This window comes from Macadamia integrifolia, chromosome 14, assembly GCF_013358625.1.
Source record: "Macadamia integrifolia cultivar HAES 741 chromosome 14, SCU_Mint_v3, whole genome shotgun sequence".
Lineage (NCBI taxonomy): Eukaryota > Viridiplantae > Streptophyta > Magnoliopsida > Proteales > Proteaceae > Macadamia > Macadamia integrifolia.
Genome location: NC_056570.1, coordinates 29,839,221 through 29,861,162, shown reverse-complemented (window position 1 = coordinate 29,861,162; position 21,942 = coordinate 29,839,221). Strand labels below are relative to the sequence as shown.

At 37.6% G+C, this 21,942-nt stretch overlaps 1 protein-coding gene across 1 annotated transcript; it reads left to right on the top strand.

Annotated features, from left to right (window-relative positions):
• Positions 1-6,598: 6,598 nt before the first annotated feature.
• Positions 6,599-9,146, top strand: LOC122061227 (indole-3-acetic acid-amido synthetase GH3.6). The gene is made up of 3 exons (XM_042624437.1): positions 6,599-7,068; positions 7,175-8,076; positions 8,170-9,146. Exons 1-3 carry the CDS (start codon positions 6,743-6,745, stop codon positions 8,754-8,756), a joined length of 1,815 nt encoding a protein of 604 aa, XP_042480371.1. The 5' UTR covers positions 6,599-6,742; the 3' UTR covers positions 8,757-9,146.
• Positions 9,147-21,942: the final 12,796 nt, after the last annotated feature.

The window sequence follows — 21,942 nt, the reverse complement described above, 5'->3', positions numbered from 1 at the left end:
TACACCCAATCCACGTACCCAGAGACTCCTCTTTCTCAAGCAAATCTACCATTAGGTATTTGTTGTTGTTAATTTTTGGATCATGTTTGGTTGGTGTTTGTGTTTTGACTTTTAACCTAATAAGTAAGAATTTGACACAACACAACCCGACCATATTGCCACCTTTTAGTTTGTATAGGATAATTGAGTTTGACACGGTTTAATGGGTCAGATCTTTATTCTCCATACGAAAAAAAAATCCCAACATCCTGGTTTGAGAAAAAGACTAATGGAATTAGAAGTTTGGAAGTTCCCACTTAGATTTTAGTTGTCTTTGTTTGGAAGATAGTGAAGCCCGCATAAATGTCTTAGTTTCCTTGAAAAGGAAGACAATATAGACGAAGACGTTCCAGAGAGAAGGAGAGTGACAATGGTTGGCCGCGATCATGGCGGACGGGATAACAACAAAGCTTTTAGTAGTTAAGTTACCGCAATTCTGAATTGGGTTTGGTCATTGGTTGACTAATGAATATATAGTGCCTCGAATGGAGGTGGCGAGAGGTTCAAAATTAAAATCAAATCAAATCAAAATCAAATCCTCTCTAAAAAGTCAACGGTTAAGGATATGCACTACTGTCATTGTCTCCCATAGACTAACAACACACATTCTCTCGTAAACATTCCCCTAAATTCCATAACCCTCCATTACTACTTCTTTGCTTCCACCAGTTTGCTTCACCATTTGCTTCACCAAGCACAAGGTAACGAAGACCCTGCAAAACCCCACAACCCAACCCTCGAAAGATGAAACAAACCAGAGCTTCCCCACCACTCGTAAGTCGAGGCTCTGGGTGTCTCCTTATTAATACTTAAATTCCGTAGTCCTTACTCTCCCTTTCCCCTTTCCCTTCCTTGGTGCGCCCGTCACTAGACTCACTACTTCTTCTTCTTCTTCTCCACCCTTTACTTTATCTATATCTGACTCTATATTTCATTCTCTAGGTCGCACCCCGAACTCCCAAGCATTCTCTCTCTCTCTCTCTCTCTCTCTCTCTCTCTCTCTCTCTCTCTATAGATCTGGTTTGTTTTTATGTTTCTTTCTCCCGCCATTTCTTTACCGACACGGGAAGGATCCCCGATAGACGGATGCTGCCTGTCCGTTAGAGTGTTAGACACACGAATCTCAAAATATGTGAATAATAATAATAATAATATATTATTATTATTATTATTATCTTAAGTATTAATGATATCCATCCATTTCCTCGGGAGGGCTTCGTCCTCTTTACCTCCACCTTCTTTTGGTCAACTCTTATCCTTTGTATTTTATTTTCGTTTGGACTATTAGAAAGGATCATACCACGAATGAGTTGTTGACAGGTGGCAGCGTTGAGTTAATGGGTGGAGATGAAAATGGCAAACGGAGTGAGGACAAGCGGCGATCGTGGCGCGGTGGACCATGTGTCAACGCCGGGAGACACACCCCCCTCCGGATACTGGGGTGGAAATAAATAGGGTTTGTCTTTTGATAATAGGATGATTGTTTTCAATTTTATAGATTAAATCAACTCTTTTGTTTTCATTGAAATCATGATTATTAATTAGTATGAGGATTAGAGAATCCCAAATTTTTATGTTTATTTGAAGGTAAAATGGTCGCAGTACGTGCAGAAAAGTAGAAATGCAGAACGTTCGGAGCTCGGTGAATGTTCATGTAAGTGATATGATTGACACGTGTTAAATATGTTAATCCTGCTAATAGAGTTGTAAACAGTTACAACTCTGTTTCATATTATTAATATTTAAATAAATAAATAATAAAAATCCCAGTATAAGCGGACTTCTCCTTTGATTCCGCTCAGAAATCTCGATCCTCTCTTTTTCTCTCTCCTTGCTGCTTCTTCAAGGTTGTTCCTTCTTTCTTCTTCCTTTTTCACCGCTCTCCAGTCTAGTTGAAGTTTTGTTTACCAATTTCACTAAAGATTTGCATCCATGGTAAATTCTCATAGGTTAATAATATCTACCCAAGAAGTAATAATAAAATCCTAGATATTCAACAGCTTTGTTTACTTTATAAATTCAAATTTGTCATCTGCCATACATGCAAGCTTTACTGTCCAAATCCCTTCCTTGATGATTAATATGTAAACATGGTATTTAGATATGTGTGGCCAAGTCTCTCATATGCTCAGTGCCTGAAAATAGCTATGTTGATTTTTTTCTTATCTCATCCTATTTTGAGAGAGAGAAAGAGAGAGAGAGAGAGAGAGAGAGAGAGAGAGAGAGAGAGAGAGAGAGATGATGATGATGATGATGATGGCAGCCCAGCAGAATCGAAGGAGGAGTCCGCTTATATTGAAATTTTTTTTATTTATTTATATAAAAAATATATTAGACAAGTTAAGTAACCACGTATGTCATCTCTCCACTCTAAAAACTAAGAATCAGTTACAATATAAAAAACTAATAGATGGTTTAGATTAATCTAATGTTAAATGGATGGTTAATATTAAAAGAAAGTGAAAATAAGATTGCAATGCGTACGTCCTGCTACCACTCACCCTTATTTGAAATGGAAAGTGAAATAAAATCTGTAGAATATTAACAATACCACAATTTTCACATGGCCATAGAGGCATAAAGTGAAAGTTTTCATGGGAAAGAAGGGCAAAGTAAATTATGGAGAATTTACTATCACTCCCTTACACTTGGCCTATATTTACTAAAACTTTCCTACCTTTTATTTTTTTACTAATATTCTTCTGTTTTTTTCATTTTACATCTCTTTCTCCCCTGCTCTTTTTAAATACCCAGATTACCATTCCTTTTCACTTGTAACCTATTACATTTTTTTCAAATTGATTATTTTGAATCAAACCACTAACAAGTTTTGTCTCATCCAATCATCAAGGATAATTTAAGTTCAAAAAAGAATAATTTTATATCTAATCTATATCTATATCGGTATCATATGTTCCAATAGGGTACCATACGTTTTTTTTTTAGTCCTTAGATTGGTTGAGACCGATATCAATATAATACCAATAAAAAAATAAATTGCTAAATTTGTGATGATGGATGAGATAATAATAATAATAATAAATAAATAAATAAATAATATCTTTAAGGACACATTAACTATGTCAATATCCTTGATGATTGGATGAGACAAAACTTATAAGTGGTTTGGTTCAAATCATGTTTTAAACCAATCAATTTGAAAAAAAAAGTGTAATAGGTTACCAGTGAAAAAGAAGGATAATCTAGGTATTTACAAAGAGCATGATAGAAAGAGATGTAAAAATAAAAAAGCAGTGGAGTATTAGTAAAACAGTAAAAAGTATGGAAGAACAAAATGATTTGTCCATAAATTATTTAATTTCATGGTTGACTTTGAGAGTCTGGTCTCTGCTCTAGACACATGGGAGAACAAAATGATTTGTCTACCCTCATGAAAGAGAAAATGACTCTTTCGTGGTTACTTTCTTGTGCGCTTCAATTGGTCCTTACACATGCATTGGAACCACACTCCTTAATTTCCACAGAAAACATTTCCACGGAAATTATATATATTTACTTGGTGTGACCCCTACATCGGACCAACAAGGGGGCATACATGAGAATCAACAATAGGTAAATTTTTTGGATTTCACTGGGGTAAGCCATTATGTCACCACGCTTTGGATCTTGGCATTGGGGTTGCATAACAAGAGAGTAGGGGTCTCAATTAGTCGGGCCAAGTCCGTCTTGGTCAAGCCTAATAGGGCTGGACCACTTGGAAGCCTTGCACCGTTAATGGGCTAAGCTTTGGGGGGGCATGGTATGGTTTATAATCGAGTCGGTAGGTGTCAGGCTTTAATCGGGTTTCCTTAAATAGGCCTTAATTAGGTTATGAACATATTTAAGTATAAACAGACATTAAACGTGCCTACTCTAAAATTCTTTTCTTAAGTGGATTGAAGCCCCAGAAATACATATGCAAATCTTTAATAAATAAGAGAGATGTTATGAGATTATGATTATTCTTTATAAAAAAAAAAAAAAAAAAAAAAATATCCTTATAGTTAACCAAACAAAGCTTAATTAAATCTAATCCTATTACAAAGCAAAGGGTAAAAAAACTTAATTTTTTTCTTACTAGCAGTGACAAAATAAGAATTTTATGTAGTATTAAATAAGGTCGGTCACAACGAATGGGTTCAAGTCGAGCATATAAACGTGTCGATCTGATCCAACACCTAAAGATTAGCTACCTGCAACGTGAGTGCCCAAATAATAAACGTGTTAGACTCAATCAGGCTAGTCCAAGTTAGGCGATAAACATGTCGGGCTTAGTTGGACATACAGATGCAGCCACAGAATTGACACCCTTACAAAGAGAGCCTTCATTTTCATAATTTTATTTTATTTTTTTTCAGTGCCAAAAGAGGTAAGATTGCGTCACTAAGAATTTGTTGTTTGCCTCAAGAAAAATGATAGCACCTTGAAAAGAAACCCTTTTGGAATAACTTTGGGCCCGTTTGATAACGTTTCTGTCGTTTCTGTTTCAAGAAACGACAGAAACATAAATTTTCGTTTCTAGAAATAGAAACGGAATTGAAGGTGTTTGATAAGTCATGTTTTTAGAAGTTGATGGTAACCAATGAAAAAATTGCCACAAGTCATTTTCAGAAACGGCGAAACAAGTTCAACTTGAACTTGTTTCGCCTGGGTCGTTTTTTGAATCATAAATAAGTAAAAATTTTTATTTCTACTTCTAAAAATAAGTGAAACGGAACAGTTTTATCAAATGCTTTTTGTTCTGTTTCTACTGTTTCTGGAAACAGAAAAGACAGAAACGCATTTCTTAAAATGTTATCAAACGGGCGCTTTGTCACTGTACACTTAGACTTACATATAGATGTGAAATAAAAAAAAAATATATATATATATATATATATCCACGTGTACAGTTACGTAGATTCCTTATCACAAAATCAACCAAAAAAAAGACAATAATAACAAAAAGTACGTGAAGGCATAAAAGTTCTTATGTATACACGTGTCGATCATTCAAGCCGAGAAGCCGGCAGGCCCGGCCGGCATGAAATAGAGGATGCCTTTTTCTGTTGATAATGGCAAGAAATAGAAGTATGCCACCACACGACTACTAGCGACCCCCCACCACCCATCTGATTTTCAATTTCTCATATGATTATGTAGCACGAGAAATTGGATTTGTAATTTTAACAAGTACTTTTTTTTTGGTAGAATAATTTTAACAAGTAAAACAACTGAAGAGTGGGAGAGGGTTGACGGCAACAGAAGCGTGTTAGTGCATTTTAATTTATGGGATTAATTTAAGGTAAATATAATTAGAAGAGGAAGAGGAAGAGGAAGAGGATGTTGCATAAAAAAATAGACGGAAGACACGCACCCATGTATTATGATAGTATGATGTTGTGAGCTTATTTATTGCTTAGTGTTAAGCCCGACTTAATCGGGACTTGCCTTTCCAATCACCTTCTTTCTCCTACCTTAATTGAGCCTCTCCATCCCATTATACCATCTAATCTTATCTCACACCATCTATGGGGTACGAGGACCGCCTTTGGGGTGTGGAGATCCTATCCCATGGATGGTGTGAGAGGATATGGATCCTCTCCAATTATCCTAACCCTCCAACCAGATGGATATGTATCTCAACACTTGAGGATGTGTGTCCAAGCCTTGTAGGCTATTTGATGAATGGTTGGAGACTCGATGGAACTGGAGAGGATCTTTATTCATGTGAGATGAGATAGGAATATAATTGGATAAAAATGATCCAAATTTTGGAACTAGATCTTCTCTAATCCCACTTGAGGCCCAAAATCCAATGATAAGTGCTTGGAGAATCATTGGAGCTAGAGAGGATCTTTATGTGTGTGGGATGGGATTGGAGGGTACCATTAAAATCTGATCCTCTTTGGCCCAATGCACATTCGAAGATTGGGAGGACCCAAATACGTATCCCAACACATGTGCATGTAGATACAAGTGCTTCCAAATGGCAAAAATTCACACTGAACCTTCAGTGATACCGAAGAGTATCTACTGAAGGAGGGTCCCTGTAGTTTAATAATTTAGACACAAACTCCCACACATGTGCATGTTAACCCAAGTTCCAAATGTCAAAAATCCTCACTGAACCTTTAGTGGCGCTGGAGAGGATCTAAAATAAAGGATCTCTGTAGTTTAATAATGTAGACACAAAGCACAAATAGACTCCCACACGTGTATCCAGACGCAAGTCCTTCCAAATGTAAAAAATTCGCACTGAACCTTCAGTGGGACTGGAGAGAATCAACGGGAAGAGGGTCTCTGTAGTTAGACACAAAACCCATTATAAGCAAGTCAACAATGAAAGCTTGATAAGCAAAATTTATTTTAAAATGGGTTCGTTAGCGTATACAAGTCAAAATAAAAAAATAAAATAAAAAAAAGGGGGTGAAATGGATTGGGAGAGAGAGAGAGAGAGAGAAGGCATTACTTATCTAACTAATTTTCCCCATTAAACTATTAATTTTTTGAAGTTTCGAACTCCTTGCACTGGGAAGCAGTCACCTCCTTTACTCTCTCTATATATATGCCCCTCTTTCACAACTTCCTCCCCAACCCAACTTGCTCTGTTCCTTCTCCAATCTCTCTCTCTCTACCTGCCAAAATATTTCCTTCACATTAACCTTTTATTGTTTCTTCTCTCTACCCTTTTGAAAGCTGTCTCTGGTCTACAACTGGAACCATGCCAGAAGCTCCCAAAGCCACATCCCCAATCGTCTTTGATTTTAGTCTTGGAGAAAAGAACAAGAAGAAACTTCAGTTCATCGAAGATGTCACCACCAACGCCGACCAAGTCCAGCAGCGAGTGCTCTCCGAGATACTCTCTCGTAGCGCCCATGTCGAGTACTTGCAGCGTCATGGCCTTAATGGGCGTACCGACTGTGAATCCTTCAAGAAGCTCTTACCTGTCGTTACTTACGAAGATCTCCAGCCCGACATCAATCGCATCGCCAATGGTGATACTTCCCCCATCCTCTGCTCCCAACCCATTTCCGAATTCCTGACTAGGTGAGTGAAATTGTCTTTCTCAAATCTCAATACTCAAATTTCATCTTATTAAAATATTAGTTTGGCATTTAATTGGGAGAGTTGGTTTTGGATTTTGATTTTGCAGCTCTGGAACATCTGGTGGGGAGAGAAAATTGATGCCCACAATCGAAGAAGAGCTGGAGAGGAGATCCTTGCTTTACGGCCTCTTGATGCCGGTGATGGACCAGTTCGTCCCTGGCTTGGAACAGGGGAAAGGAATGTACTTCTTGTTCATCAAATCGGAGGCCAAGACACCTAGCGGGCTCGTGGCTCGTCCCGTCCTCACCAGCTACTACAAGAGCTCGCATTTCAAGAACAGACCCTACGATCCTTACACCAACTACACCAGCCCGAATGAGACCATCCTCTGCTCCGATTCCTACCAGAGCATGTATTCCCAGATGCTCTGCGGCCTGTGTCAACACAAGGAAGTGCTGCGTGTGGGAGCTGTCTTTGCTTCTGGCTTCATTCGAGCCATTCGGTTCTTGGAGAAGCATTGGACCCTCCTCTGCAACGATACCCGAACTGGGACCATGAACCCCCAAATCACTGACCCATCTGTGAGGAAAGCGGTCTCCAAGATTCTCAAACCAGACCCCAAGCTTGCCGATTTCGTTGAGGCCGAATGCAGAAGGGAGTCATGGCAGGGGATCATCACGAGACTTTGGCCTAACACCAAGTACATCGATGTTATCGTGACTGGGACCATGTCTCAGTACATCCCCACTCTTGATTATTACAGCAATGGCCTCCCTCTTGTGTGTACCATGTACGCATCCTCTGAATGCTACTTCGGCCTCAACCTCAAGCCTCTTTGCAAACCCAGTGATGTCTCCTACACTCTCCTCCCCACCATGGCCTACTTCGAGTTCCTGCCCATCCACAGGAACAATGGGGTCACCAAGAATAAGGAGCAGCAGGAGTTGGTCGATCTCGTCGACGTCAAGCTCGGCCAAGAATACGAGCTCATTGTCACCACTTATGCAGGTAATGAATCATTTCTGTTACGAATTATACTTTTTCCACTTTTTTTACTTCAAAAATCCAATCTTTTACTCAATTTCTGTGTTTTAAAAACAGGGCTTTACAGGTATAGAGTTGGGGATGTGCTGAGGGTGGCTGGATTCAAGAACAGGGCCCCCCAATTCAATTTCGTGTGCCGGAAGAACGTCGCTCTTAGCATCGATTCCGACAAGACCGACGAGGTAGAGTTGCAGAATGCGGTTAAGAATGCTATTAACCATCTGGTTCCCTTCGATGCATCTCTGGCTGAGTACACAAGCTATGCCGACACATCCACCATCCCAGGACATTATATCCTCTACTGGGAGCTTCGGCTTGGTGGGTCGACCCCAATTCCACCTTCGGTGTTCGAGGATTGTTGCCTCACGGTGGAAGAGTCTCTCAACAGTGTATACCGGCAGGGACGAGTCTCAGACAAGTCAATTGGACCCCTAGAGATTAAGATTGTGGAGGCGGGGACTTTTGATAAGCTCATGGATTATGCTCTTAGTATGGGTGCTTCCATTAACCAGTACAAGACACCCAGATGTGTGAAATTTGCACCCATTGTAGAGCTCCTCAATTCCAGGGTTCTCTCTAGTTTCTTCAGTCCCAAATGCCCAAAATGGATTCCAGGCCATAAGCAATGGTGCAAGAAAAACTAAAATGGAGTTGGTAGTTGAACAGAGAAGGAACAGATTCTCTCTGTGAATCATCTTGTAGGTTTAGAACCAAGGAATATCCCTCTTAGATTAATCTGCCCCCATCCCCCACTTCCAACGATCCAGATCCAAGGGTTGGGATGATTTGATCACACATCCCAACACTTGGTAATGTGCGTCCAAACAATCCCAGCCCTTGGACAGATCATTGGACGCTCGTTGGTGTTAGAAACTATCTTTTCCACACTTCTGTCTTCTTTTTTTTTTTTTTTCGTTTTTCTTTCCTTTAACTGTTGTTTAAGATTAGCCAATATGCATAGAATTCGAATTGGCACTGTACAAAAGCAATTCCTGTTTGATGGAAATATATATAGTTTATTATTTTTTTCTTTCTTTTTCTGAGTGAATTTGCAAAAGAAATAAGAGTATACTCCCTCAAATTTACTTTATTAAATCAAAACTCTAATTGTAATTTTTGCTCAGGTTTCACATTGATCGCGAAAATAATAATTTCACATAATTAGTGGTAAAGGTTTGACAGGATCATGACATGGGAATTCAATGTACATCCGGAGATGAAATCAAAGAAGATAAGATTCGCCATTGAGAGTGAGTTATACCCAAGTACTTGACAATTTTCCTTTTTTCCTTTAACATTGCCAGCGTCCTTTCGTATTCATTGTTCATCTTTCTTTGAAAAACAGTACTTTTCCCCTTTTTCTCAGGAAAAGTTGAAAAACATACCAACTTTTGTCAATTATTATGCTTACAGATCCCTCATGAATCATCAAACAAAGGATTACCATATTTAACATGCCTTTGTTAAGGTTTTATATTGACTTATGAGCAATGATTAAAGTATTGGCATTGGTCATCATATCAGTCGTCTAAAATTAAGATACGTATCGAAAGTATCGTATCGAAGATACATTAAGATACGTCAAAGATATGCACATAAATGGATATGAAACACCTTTTTAAACACTTTTGCATAAAATTTATTAAAAAAACTATTGATAATATGTATTATGTATAAACACTAAATTGAGGATATCACACAAAGAATTCAAGGTTTGTAGTTGTCTCATAAATATAAAATCCTTATTCTCAACCTTGATTTCAACTTTAGTTATAGAGAAAAATGGCTGACAGCAACTTTGGAATAAAAATCCCTCAAAAAATCGTGTTTTCTGAAAAAATACCCATCTTGGCCATTATATGGCCGTGGCACACTGTATTGGTACATACTGATGTTCAATTATACGTATCGATATTCACCGATACGTACATATACTCACCGATAAGTATTGATCGATACATACAGATACTCACCGATACGTAATGATACTCATCGATACGTACCGATCGATACATACAAATACTCACCTATACGTATCGATACATACCGAAACGTATATTTCACCTCGATTTTATATTTTTCATAAAGTATCAGTATGTATCGATATGTATTGTAGGATATAGATCGATACGAAAAGATTTTAAAAATGTCATGTATCGTATCGATGTGTATCGTATCAATTGACTAAATTTAAGATATATATCGAAGGGTATCATATCGATATCGAAGATACTTTAAATCATGCTTATGAGATCAAAATAATACGAGTTCACATCCTGTGCAACAAACAATGAGGTGCAATGGGTAATAATCAATTGAGAGCACCTGAACACTTGCCGTAAAAGACTTCCAATCGCTCAATAGTCACTGAGTCAATGCAACAGTTTCTGATGATTTTTCACACCGTTTTCTACTAGCTTACAACTTGCTAACCCCATTCTCTGCGGCCAGGCCATGGCAGTCTTCCAGAATAAAACAAAAATTTGCAGGAAATTAGAGATTGGTTTTATCAATTCAAATCACCCGACAAGAACTGCCGGACAGAATATCTCCTGAGTGAAGAGCAGACAGTTGGACATGATTCGATCAGATACTGTTCCCTTTTGTTATTTGTAGAGAAACAAAAGAAACAGGTTTGTCTATTGGGTAAAGGGTTCTGAGGACCACCTTGATAGCTAATGCAGAGTTGCAAATGAGGAAAACAGGAAGACTATAGAGAGAGAGAGAGAGAGAGAGAGAGAGAGAGAGAGAGAGAGAGATTTTCCTTCTCTAGAAGTTGGGACATGGTTTAAAAAATCGGATTGGATCGATCAGGATTGTTCAAGTTGGATTGATATTCATTAAGAACAATTTCAAATACTGATTAATTATATCCATTGCTGAAGTACAAAGATAAAATGGTTTAAAATAACAATTAAAAAAAAAAAAAGGTAAATTCATTTGATTCAATCTGACCCCAATCGATAAAGATTCAATCCAGATTGGTTTTGGTTAAGATCAATCCTACGGCAGATCTAGTGTTTTAAAACCTAGAGTAAGGCTTGTCAAAATATATCCCAAATCAGATCAAACTCACACAACCAAAATCAAATTGAATCAAAATCAAAAACTGATATGAAATTATATATTGGATTATTTTTTGGATTAGGGTTTTGTTTTGACCAAAAAAGGACAAAGGTTTTGTGAGATCGAAATCAAACCCGATTGCAGCAAAATCGTAAGACACTGAATCAAATGTAAAAAATTTGACCGAAATCTAAAAGCACATTATTTCATACTTTATGAATATGTTTACATGTTAAATAAATAAGAGAAATAGTTAAGAAATTCAAACCTAACCCAAATCAAAATCGAACCAAAACTAGTACACCCTTATTAGATCTTGTTATTTTCACTTGTTTTTACGCTAAAAATTTTAAAATCAAAACTAATCCAAATCGACTGACTAACACCTGTACTTAGAAGGCTCTAGTTTTTTTTTTTTTTTTTTGGTAAGGGGAAGGCTCTAGTTGTATATAAAAGGATAGAGATGTAGTTGGCCATTGAGTGCAAGGCATTTGTAACCAAAAACAAAAGTAAGGCATTTGGGCTGGGAATTTCTCAGCTCAAACCGCCCAAATCTCAAGTTAGGTTGAGGTTTGGCAATTCAGTTGGGATTTTCAGCAATTGCCAATCTTGTGGTATCTAGGATTTCAAAACAGAATTTAAATTGAACAAGTCATTGTCTAGCACTGATATCAGAGTTCCTAAGCTTTCGGTTTAGGTTCACACCCCCACTAGAAAAAGAAAAAAATAAAATTGCCCTTCTCGTCTCCTGTCTCTTCACACTACTGATCAAGAATTTTTTTTTTCAATTGTCAACTAATCTTGCTCATTGTAGAGAGATTGATGAGCTCGATTTTCACAAGTCATTATCGCTTTTAGTTTTACGCAATAAATTTGGCCACCCCTATCTTGCTTTTAGTTACGTTTCACTTAAACAATAAGAGAGTGTTATTTGTTTGATTTTTGGTTGGATTAGGTCAGAGAAAGCTTTATGCAATTCCCTAATTTTTCCATTTTTTTTTTCTATTTTTTTTGGGTATTTTCATTTTTTATTCTAGCCACTATGGGCCAGAGGATTGAATATAGCAAGCAGTTGGCCAGATGTGCAAGGGGTCAACCAGATTGCAAAGAGGTCAACCAAGTTTTCTCAATGATTTCAGAGCCACAAAAATTTCCAAGTAATATAATATTATTTTATCGTACTAAATTTTGATTTGAAATTGGACCCTTAATTGGGAGAAATTTTCATTTTAATTTTGTGGGATCCACACTAGAGACAATTCCTATTGACCACAACAATCCCTGATTTGTATACCAAATTAAGTTTATGAATATTATGATAAAATTCTTTTGGAATCATTCAATTTAAGCATTTAGAACCCAAGATATAGATGTTCAAATTGTTAGGTATGTTGGTGTATGATGTCATGTATCTCGTTGCAGTTAAATTCAGAGAATATTAGTATAGGCCCCTCAACAGAACGGCAATCCTGTTTCTCTATTGATAGTGAAATAAAATCTCATCTCACCGAGGATGTAGACAATCTTGTCGAACCTTATAAATCTGTGTGTATTATTTGTCCTTATTTTTCCATTACTTTCTGCATCATTTTTAAGATTATGTTTCTACGTAGTAAAACTTGGGCTGGCTCAATCCTCATCCAATCCAAAATGGAAACAACCAATTTAAAGCCTCACAACATATTTTGGATTCGAATCTAGATGGTGATCCTTGGGAGTGCAAAACCAGTCTAGATCATTCTTTGGCCCCCAAGTAAGCCCAAAGGCATGGTTTACCACGTTTTCACCTCAATGTTGACTGGCGATTTTGGGGTGGGATTGAACCCTCCACATTATCAAGAGGCTGAGGAAGCCTACTACGTCTTTTTATTGATCCTTCCCCCACGTTTTCAAAAAGCTCGTGGCTTATGTAGAGAACTTTTGGAATGTTAGCAAAAACCCTAATTCTCAACTTGAGTTTGAGTGCTTTGAGCAACTATCTTAGCCCTCCTCGTAAGTTGTGGACACCCTCCAACCTTCCATATCGTGCTTTCTTCACTTCTCTTCTCATTTTCTAAATGTATTTCAGTTTAGCTGTGAAATTTACCTTTACTTTCTTTGTTGCTGCATGTGAAAAGGCATACACCATAATGGCTTCAAACCTTAATAACATAGACATTGTTTCAATGGTTTGTTGTACATGTTATTCATATTGTATGATTTTACTTTTATCTTTATTTGTTCTCTTATTTTATGATCTTCCATAGGCATGTATGTGGCTAACTTCTCACTTGGTTAGGGTTTTTCTTTTGCATCTCATGTTAGCTTTAGGATCATTATGTCATTGTTTTATGGATTCATGCATTACATGATTGATTACTGTCGTAAACGAGTCAAAATAAACCATAACTAAATTATGAGATAGTGGTAAGAAAGGGGTCAAACCCATCAAGAACTAGAAGGCTAAATCTACTTAGATTGAGGTGAATGTTGTTTTGACAATCAATTTAATAAAATTCAGAATTATAATTAAACAAAGTAAGCCAATTAACAAAGATAAGAATTAATGAGAAGAAGCAATCCTCATGTCTCGAATCCGTTTCGGTACTATTACTAATCTCCGGTTCATACTTCGGTTCATTAAAACTATAAGTTCCAATGCAACCACACAAATCTAATCCCGACTACCCTAAGCATAACCTATCTTGTTAAGCACTATCGTCTATCACTTTTGCTTAACACGCTCAGTTTGATTAGTTAAAGGCTATCGTTAACGTATGCCAAAAACTAACATAAAATACCATTGTTTGAATAAAATAAATGAATCACAGGGACAAATATTCTAAAGTAATTTAACTATTAAAAATCATTCACAATGGGAAAGGGACTTTAATATCAAACAATCAAATATGAATTACAACCAGAAATTAAATAACAATAAATTAAAATTTCATCTAAACCTAAAGATAGAAAGGGGACTTAACCACTCATGGTGTGAATGAACAAAGGGTGGTAATGATCAATGGCAATGATCTTTATACAATAGTGTCCAGAAAAATCTGTCCCAAAGAAGGTGTGATCCAAGAAGAAGGGAGAACTATAAGAACCAATAAAGAAAGTCCAGCCAAGGATAATGTGTGTGAAGGGTGTGAGAGGTTGACGTGAAAAGGGGAGGCCTATTTCCCAGAGAACAAGTATGTAGAGTCCAAAAGAGAAGGACCGAAAGGGAGATGTATAGAGAGGAAGGGGGTGCGTGTGATGATGGATGGAGTTTAGGTTTAAGAGAGAAACTAGGAGAGAGAACCGTGGCAATAGTGAAGGCATGATAGAGAGTTGTAATAGGAGATGGACTTGTGGGAGAGAAATATTGGGTATGGGAGAAAAAATAGGGAAAAGAGAAAGGGAGAGAGAGAATTCATGGGAGATGGGTTGGCGTAGGAGAGAACCATGAGAAAAAGTAGGAGTAATAGGGGAGAGAATGTGGTAGAGAGGTACTAGAAGAGGGGAGTTCTAGGACAAAAATGAATCATAATCTAATTTGGATAAGGAGAGGGAAAAGATGAGAGGAAATAGGAGAGGGAGGAAGAGAGGGGCGTGTGAAATAGGGAGAGAAGGAGAACCGTGGGGTTTTCTCTCTCTCCCTCTCCTCAAAATTTTTTTTTTTTTTAAAATCTTTTATTCTCTTCTTCTCTTAGAAATTCTAACTTTTCCCTTGATCCTTTGTCATTGCTTCTAGACTAAATCATCTCCATCCATTTAGCATCAAACTTGGGCACATCTCTTGAAAGCCTTGCAAGCATAAAATATCACATTATGTAGTCAAATTAATCATGAACATCAAATTAAAATTAATACTAAATAGTAATTTCATGAATAATTACAACCCGATCAATGATGATTTTTTTTCCCCATTTGTTTAGCATAATGGTTTTCTTCACCGTTTGACCCCTAAATTTGGGATTTTGCCATTATTTTAGGGTTCTAAGGTCGTATTAGGATCTCCATTGTCTTATGCATGGTTTCAATATTTTCTCTATTGTTCTACCATAGGTTTTTCTTTTCTCTGTTTCCCTTATTTTTTTTTAGTATTTTTCTACATTATATTTAGAGGGGAAAATGACTCTATCCGAGAGTGTAGGTGCTATGCCCAAACACAAGGGGCAAAATGACCACCCTACCCCCAATGAAAGGTAAAAATGTCGGCCCTGTTGATTCTTCTAGGTTCATTCCCATTGGCTCCTGTGTGGTGCAAGAGCCATAGAACATTGATGTTTTTGTCATTTTACATCGTATTTATTTTTTCTCACTTTTACAATACATTTTATATTCCTAAATATTAACAGTGATTTCTATTTTATTCTAGGATTTTAGGGCTTTTCTTGATGTTTGCATGCATTCATGAGCATTAGCCTAGGTTTTGGCATACTAATGGCATTTTCTGTAAATATGATTTATTTTCATATCTCCCATGCTTATATCTTCTGTATTTTCAATATGGTGACCTAAGGTGCTATAACCTTATCATTGTTTTCAATTTATTTTTCTTTCATATATTTTATTTATTTTTTACCAAGAAAATAGGAAAATCGGTTTAACTAGGTGGATTGGGATGCCTAATACCTTCCTCGGATTGCAACTGAAGTATACCCTAATTTTTTTTAATCGATCCCATTGGCATTGTTGTGGATTCATATTTGTTATTGTGGGTCCTAGACCCTACTGGCGGTGAATAATGTAGTGGGGAGGATGTTGGAGCACAATGATCATCACCTTTTATGGGCAACATGTGTCACCTATTGCTTAGATCTGATTCTATATGATCATAGAAAAAAATTCCGGAGATTAGAGAGTTGTAATTGATGGGATGCGTAGTCAATAGATGCACACACACACACGCACACACATACACACACATATCTATGTAATTTTGCACTGATGGTTGCCCAGATGGTTAGGGCGAATTGGAGATTATGTAGATAGGCACATGGCCATTGGGTACTTGTTGTCTTACCAAACCTACCCAGCCCCGATGCTATACCGTCACTCTTCTTCTCCTTCACTATTTCCGACGATCATGCATCTGACCCTAACCCTTCTTCGACCAGTGATCCCTAACCTTAACCTTTCTCCGGCCGACGACCATTTTCCTCATCTCTCTCGTTCTCTCCATGGATCATCAATGGAGAACGACCTGCAAATTGTACCAGGTTGCAAGAATGTGGAGCCACAAAAAGTAGAAATGATGGTGCCTCTATACTCTTACGGTTGCGGCAGAAAAATAAAGAAGGCCTTGTCCCATTTCAAAGGTATGTAGAACAACCGTTGATGAACCAGGTTTCCCTTAATAGTTAGTTGTTAAGTCTTCTTACAAGCTATTACTAAGTTTGCACTTGGATCTGTAGTGATATATTCAATAACGGTCGATTCCCTGTCTGTGCATCTATGATTGGTAGTTAATCGGTTATTAGTGGTGCAAGGGACTTGTTAAGATTTGGGTCTACAAGGTTTGGCACTAAGTGTGTATCATTGCGAGGAGCAGAAGGAAGCACTCTAAAGGGCTTTGTAGATGAAATCTTTTGGGATTCCTTGGTATAAAAGACAAGTAGAAGAGATCCAAAGTTGAGTGGACGCAGTCAAATGTGACTGGTACTTGGTTCTGGGATAGGGTAAGGAGCGTTTTTGCAACATGAGGCCTATCATTAAGTTACAGAGAGTTTTCAATACTAAGAACCGAGCTATTGTGCTGCTCATCTATGATGCCATGCTTCAGGGCCAAGACATCTTGAGGAACCTGATTCATGGTCTGGTGCGATACTGGGAAAGATAGAGAGCCAGTGGGAGAACCAGCTTATAAATCTGAAGCATGTTGTAGGCAAGAATACTTAATATGCTTTATTGATGTGTTATCTTACATTTTAATATGCATTGAGCACATCGTATGCATCTACGAGGTGAGAGTTAAATGTAATTAAAGTTGTACATCTATGCTTCTTACAATTCAACAATGATTGACTATGGATTGTTTAATGTAGATACAAATTTACGAGAGGCAACAGGGTGAATTGACTCATTGCTAGCAGGGGCCATCCATGACACAGCCATAGGTATAACACATCTTTATAATATTGGTTTGTTTATTGTGCTACTAACTTATATTTTATTACTTTATATGAGATTATTGGTGGGAGATGTATGGTGTATCAGTTCTAAATTTACAAAAGGTTGTAATGAAAACTCTCTTGCAAACTTGTAGCTAATTAGGGTGTGAGAAAAACTGGAGCACATTCAGTCTTATTAACACTAAGCCACAAAATTGGTTGACGATCAAGTCTCTACATGAACTTGTCTTTAAGCACAACGATGAGTGGTTTCGGATTCATAATTCACGAATATAGGAGAATGAGTTTATCCCAATGAATCTGATGCATATCTATGATTATGATGATCCGATAGATTCATGGATGCACAAATTTATACATATAGTGCTTGATGCTATTATGCCACTACTTGATAGTGGCACTTTGTGATTGGATAGGGAGCTTCTAGGTGAGACTAAAGAATACAAACCCACACCAGAAGAGCTCGATGATGTATATCAACAGATCCAACATAACTACAACCATGGCGTTGATGACACTCCTATTCAATTGGACCCATATATATTAGAGTTTGAAGACCAGACATATCTTTAGTTGTATCAACATAATGGACGTGGTGACCAACTAGGTAGTAGTAGTGGAGTGAGAGACCATACAGAGAGCGGTTGACATATAGTCCATTTGGATAGCAGTGGTGTACATAGTGGTGCTAGACATAGCGGTCATGAGCAACATGAATATCGACAGTCAACTTAGACATCGGAGCATTGGACTATGCAATCACAGATAATCCATCGTCAGGGTAAGGGACCAGAAGAAGAGGAACTAGAGTTACCAATGAAGGAAGAATAGATGAATTCTTCTGTTCATGATGGTAGAAATGTGGGTGAGGCATGACTTGTAGGAGAGACATATGGTGCAGAGATCTAATGTATATTTGGTGATATGAATGATTGGTGTGTTGAGCATCAAGGAAGGGAAATATCGATACCATATACGATACCGATTAATAAATCCTTGGTTGATACATTTTAATTTTGGTAACTCCCTAGTTGGAACATTGGAGGAGTCCACATCCTCTGTACCGAGCAGTGAGGTACGATGAACATCAGATGATTGAGAGCATCTGAATACACACCCTAAGGGGCTTCAAACCACCTAATGCTCACTACACCGGTGCAACAGATGTAGATGATTTTCACTGGGTATTGAGACCTAGTCTTAAAAAACATGCCGATAAGGCCAATGGCACCTAACCCAATAGATAGTGAACATTCACATGAATTTGTCACCTTGGGGTGAAGGTAAGCTTGTCACTCTGTTCGGTTTCAGTTTTTTGACTTGGTTTCGGTTTGTTTCATATGAGCGATGGTGTGAATTTAAACCGAATCGAGAACCAAGTCGGTTCTGCAATTGGATACTCAATCTGAACCTGCTCGGTTTCAGTTTGGAAACGATTCAAAATCGGTTCTACAATCTGGTTCCAATTTGGGTTTAAGAAGTCGGTTTGGGAGAAACGTTTGAAACAGTCAAAGATGGGAGGAGAGAGACGGAAAGAAGTTAGTGAGTTTTAACCAAAAAATAAAAAATAAAAAACAGAGAAGGAGGTTTATGCCACTACGGGTAATTGATTACTATTTACTATTGCATTGGAGCATTTAATTGATTCTTGTCTTTTTCTATCTTTAATAGGTGGTTCGGTTGAAACGGACGGCTCTTAAGCTAAAATGGAACTGAGCCAAATCAAATTAAAATATCAAAATTAGAACTGATAATAGACCAATTAATTCAGTTCGATTCGATTCAATTAAGTTGACTTCATTTCAAATTGACACCTTAGGTGAAGGTGACGGCATTGCTTGGCTAGTTATGTCACTTAGACATATGTTTCCGTTGGATTTAGAAATGGGACCCCCTAACCCAAGAAGAGGGAACGTGTGAGTCAACAATGTGGACTTTGACCTCTTTCTCTCACTCCATTGGTTAGTTGGTACAGGACTATAGCCCCACCCGCTCGTGGAGAATTGTCTGCACTGTTTCCTCCCGCGCCACCCTCGCACGAGGGAGTTGACTGAACTGTTGGGCTTTCCCGATCATCAAGATCGGGACTGTTGGTTGGATTGATCCATTTCCGTAATTTCTTATTGTCTTATTACACCGTTGCATTGCCCCCCAACCTTCGTCCGTCTCACATAAATGCACACAGCTCGCCGACTTTCTTTTTTCGTGGTAATGGATCGCCGACTTTGTTGAATGATAGACACAGGAGAACATGGCCCACGTACACCACAACACCCTCTCCCTAGTCCCTTACCAAGAGGAAAAAAAAAAAGAAGTTAAGGGTGTAGGAGGAAAACCTCTACTAAATAGTAATAAGGTTCACGATCTCATTATGAAATTTTGAGTTTATTGAGATTGATGTTATTTAATTGGTTCTCTCTTCTCACTGTATTTTCCATTTCCACCATATATTCATATGTTAAATCCCAAATCAATCACATTATGTATAAATTGGGAAAATGATTTCAAAAGTCGTAGGACAAATTTTATATCTTATTAAGAATATAAATGAAGTTTTTATCACATAAACGATCCGGCAAGTCATTCATTATGAAAATCAGGTTTTCTGATTCAATTCCCCTTTTAGAAAAACCTTTTTTTTTATTTTTTTTTAGTGAGTAAATAATTGGTTAGAAAGAAGAAAGAAGAAAAACAAACAACACTTAGAAAAGGGGGGGGGGGGGGGAGGAAAGAAAAAGCCTAGCTTAAGGGGTCACATTCCTAATGATGGAACTAGGCAGCTCTCAGGAGTTTATAATATGGTAGTTTCTAGAGGTAGGATTACAAGAGGAGGAGAGCCTTAGGGGGTGTTTGGTTCGGTAAATCTTTGGGATGACATTCTTTAGAATGATAAATCTTAATTTTAGGAGTTGTTTGGTTCCACTAGGATGACCCTCATATCCGAGCACCCTACTTCTCATGAATGACCATTTTACACAAGATGTGCTTCAAATCTGAGTTCACCTAAACACCTAAACTCAGATCTGATCAACGTTTTTTCGACCTAGTATAAAAGGAAAAATGGGAGAGACGTTCTGAAGCAACGTCTCAACCCGTGACCCCTCTCAAACAGCGACACTCACCCCGCGATCTCTCCAAGTCCCGACCTATGACCTGGGACTTGCGAGGAATCTCACCGAGAGTCCGCCGTTGGTTCTGGTAAGCCCTTCATCTCTCTCTCTCTCTCTCTCTCTCTCTCTCTCTCTCTCTCTCTCTCTCTCTCTCTCTCTCTCTCTCTCTCGATTTCATGGAGTTGTAGGTTTAGGTTTTTAAAATCAAAACCTCTCTATTTTGATTTCATGGAGTTGTAGGGGGCTAGGTTTTAAAACCAAAAGCTCTTTCATGGAGTTGTAGAGTTAGGTTTTTAAAACCAGAAGCTCTCTATTTTGATTTCATGGAGTTTATTTTGAATTCATGGAGTTGTAGATTGGGTTTTTAAAACTAGAACCTACCGCTTTCTGTTTCCTCTCTCTCTCTCTCTCTCTCTCTCTCTCTCTCTCACTTTCTTTGTCTACGACTCTCTACTGTGTTTTCCTTGACGGTTCTTAAAACCAGAACCTACAGCTCTCTCTTTTGTGTTGTAAGCATTATTTTTAGAGGATTTTTTTTAACTCAGACCACATATGATCTGTTCATGGATATATAGCAGTGGGGGATTGAAGTGATCTGCTCTCTGGTTTGCCTGCCCTCCCACCAACGACGTTTGCTACAGCCAGCCGGCGACTCTACAAATTTGGATTTGGTATTCTCCTCCTCCTCTCTCTCCCTCTCTATGTTTGTCTTGCATTTTGGACTTCGTTCATGAGGATCAGTTAGTCAGGTTTGCTATTAGTTTTCATGAGGATCGGTTAATCAAGTCCACTATTAGTTTGTGAATTGCAAGTTACTACAAATTTTGTGCATATTATCTATCTTATTTTTAGTTTGAGATATTTGTTGACACATTACTTGTGGCATTTGAATGCCTCATCTTTCTTACAATATGTAGCACCCCAATAAAATAATAAATAGATACATCTAACAATATTTGATATGGTAATTGGTAGAGCATTATTGTGGATAGAAATTAGTTTAGGGTATATCATGGAATAAAAATTTCAGGTTACATTTTGATTTGGCAGATTCAAAGAATGGTTTTGCAGAGATTTTTTTTTTTAGGTTCCTTGATCAATTTTGTCTTGAGTGGTTGTTATGGTGAAGTAATGGAAATTGTAGTTGTTGGTGGTAATGGACTTAGAGGGAATGCTTGTAGGAGTATAAGACAAAGGAAAATGGGTTTCTGTATCTAAAACTTTCTACTAGAAATGAAGAGGAAGAGATTACTATTACCTGTGGATTACTTGTGAAAAGTCCCTTGTGAGACCAAGTTGTTGCCTACCAATGGAAAGTTCTCTTGATCTTGACGACCTTATTATTGTTGATCCTCATTATGCTTCAGTTTCTAAGATACATCATCTATTATATTCAAAAGCATTTCATTTGAATTCTTTTGTTTGAAAGCCTAAAATTTTTAATTCGTTCTTTCTTTCTTCTAATAGTTTTGATTTCTCCTTTCTGAATACATATAAATGCATTACTGGTCTTCTGAAGTGCTTGTTTAATTCTAAATTGTAGATTTACGTAAAAA

Excerpts from the sequence above, each read along its gene's own strand:
- LOC122061227 (XM_042624437.1), top strand. The coding sequence starts at position 6,743 with ATGCCAGAAGCTCCCAAAGCCACATCCCCAATCGTCTTTGATTTTAGT. Across the intron at positions 7,069-7,174 it reads ATTTCCGAATTCCTGACTAG|CTCTGGAACATCTGGTGGGG; the intron begins GTGAGTGAAATT and ends TTGATTTTGCAG. Across the intron at positions 8,077-8,169 it reads CATTGTCACCACTTATGCAG|GGCTTTACAGGTATAGAGTT; the intron begins GTAATGAATCAT and ends TTTTAAAAACAG.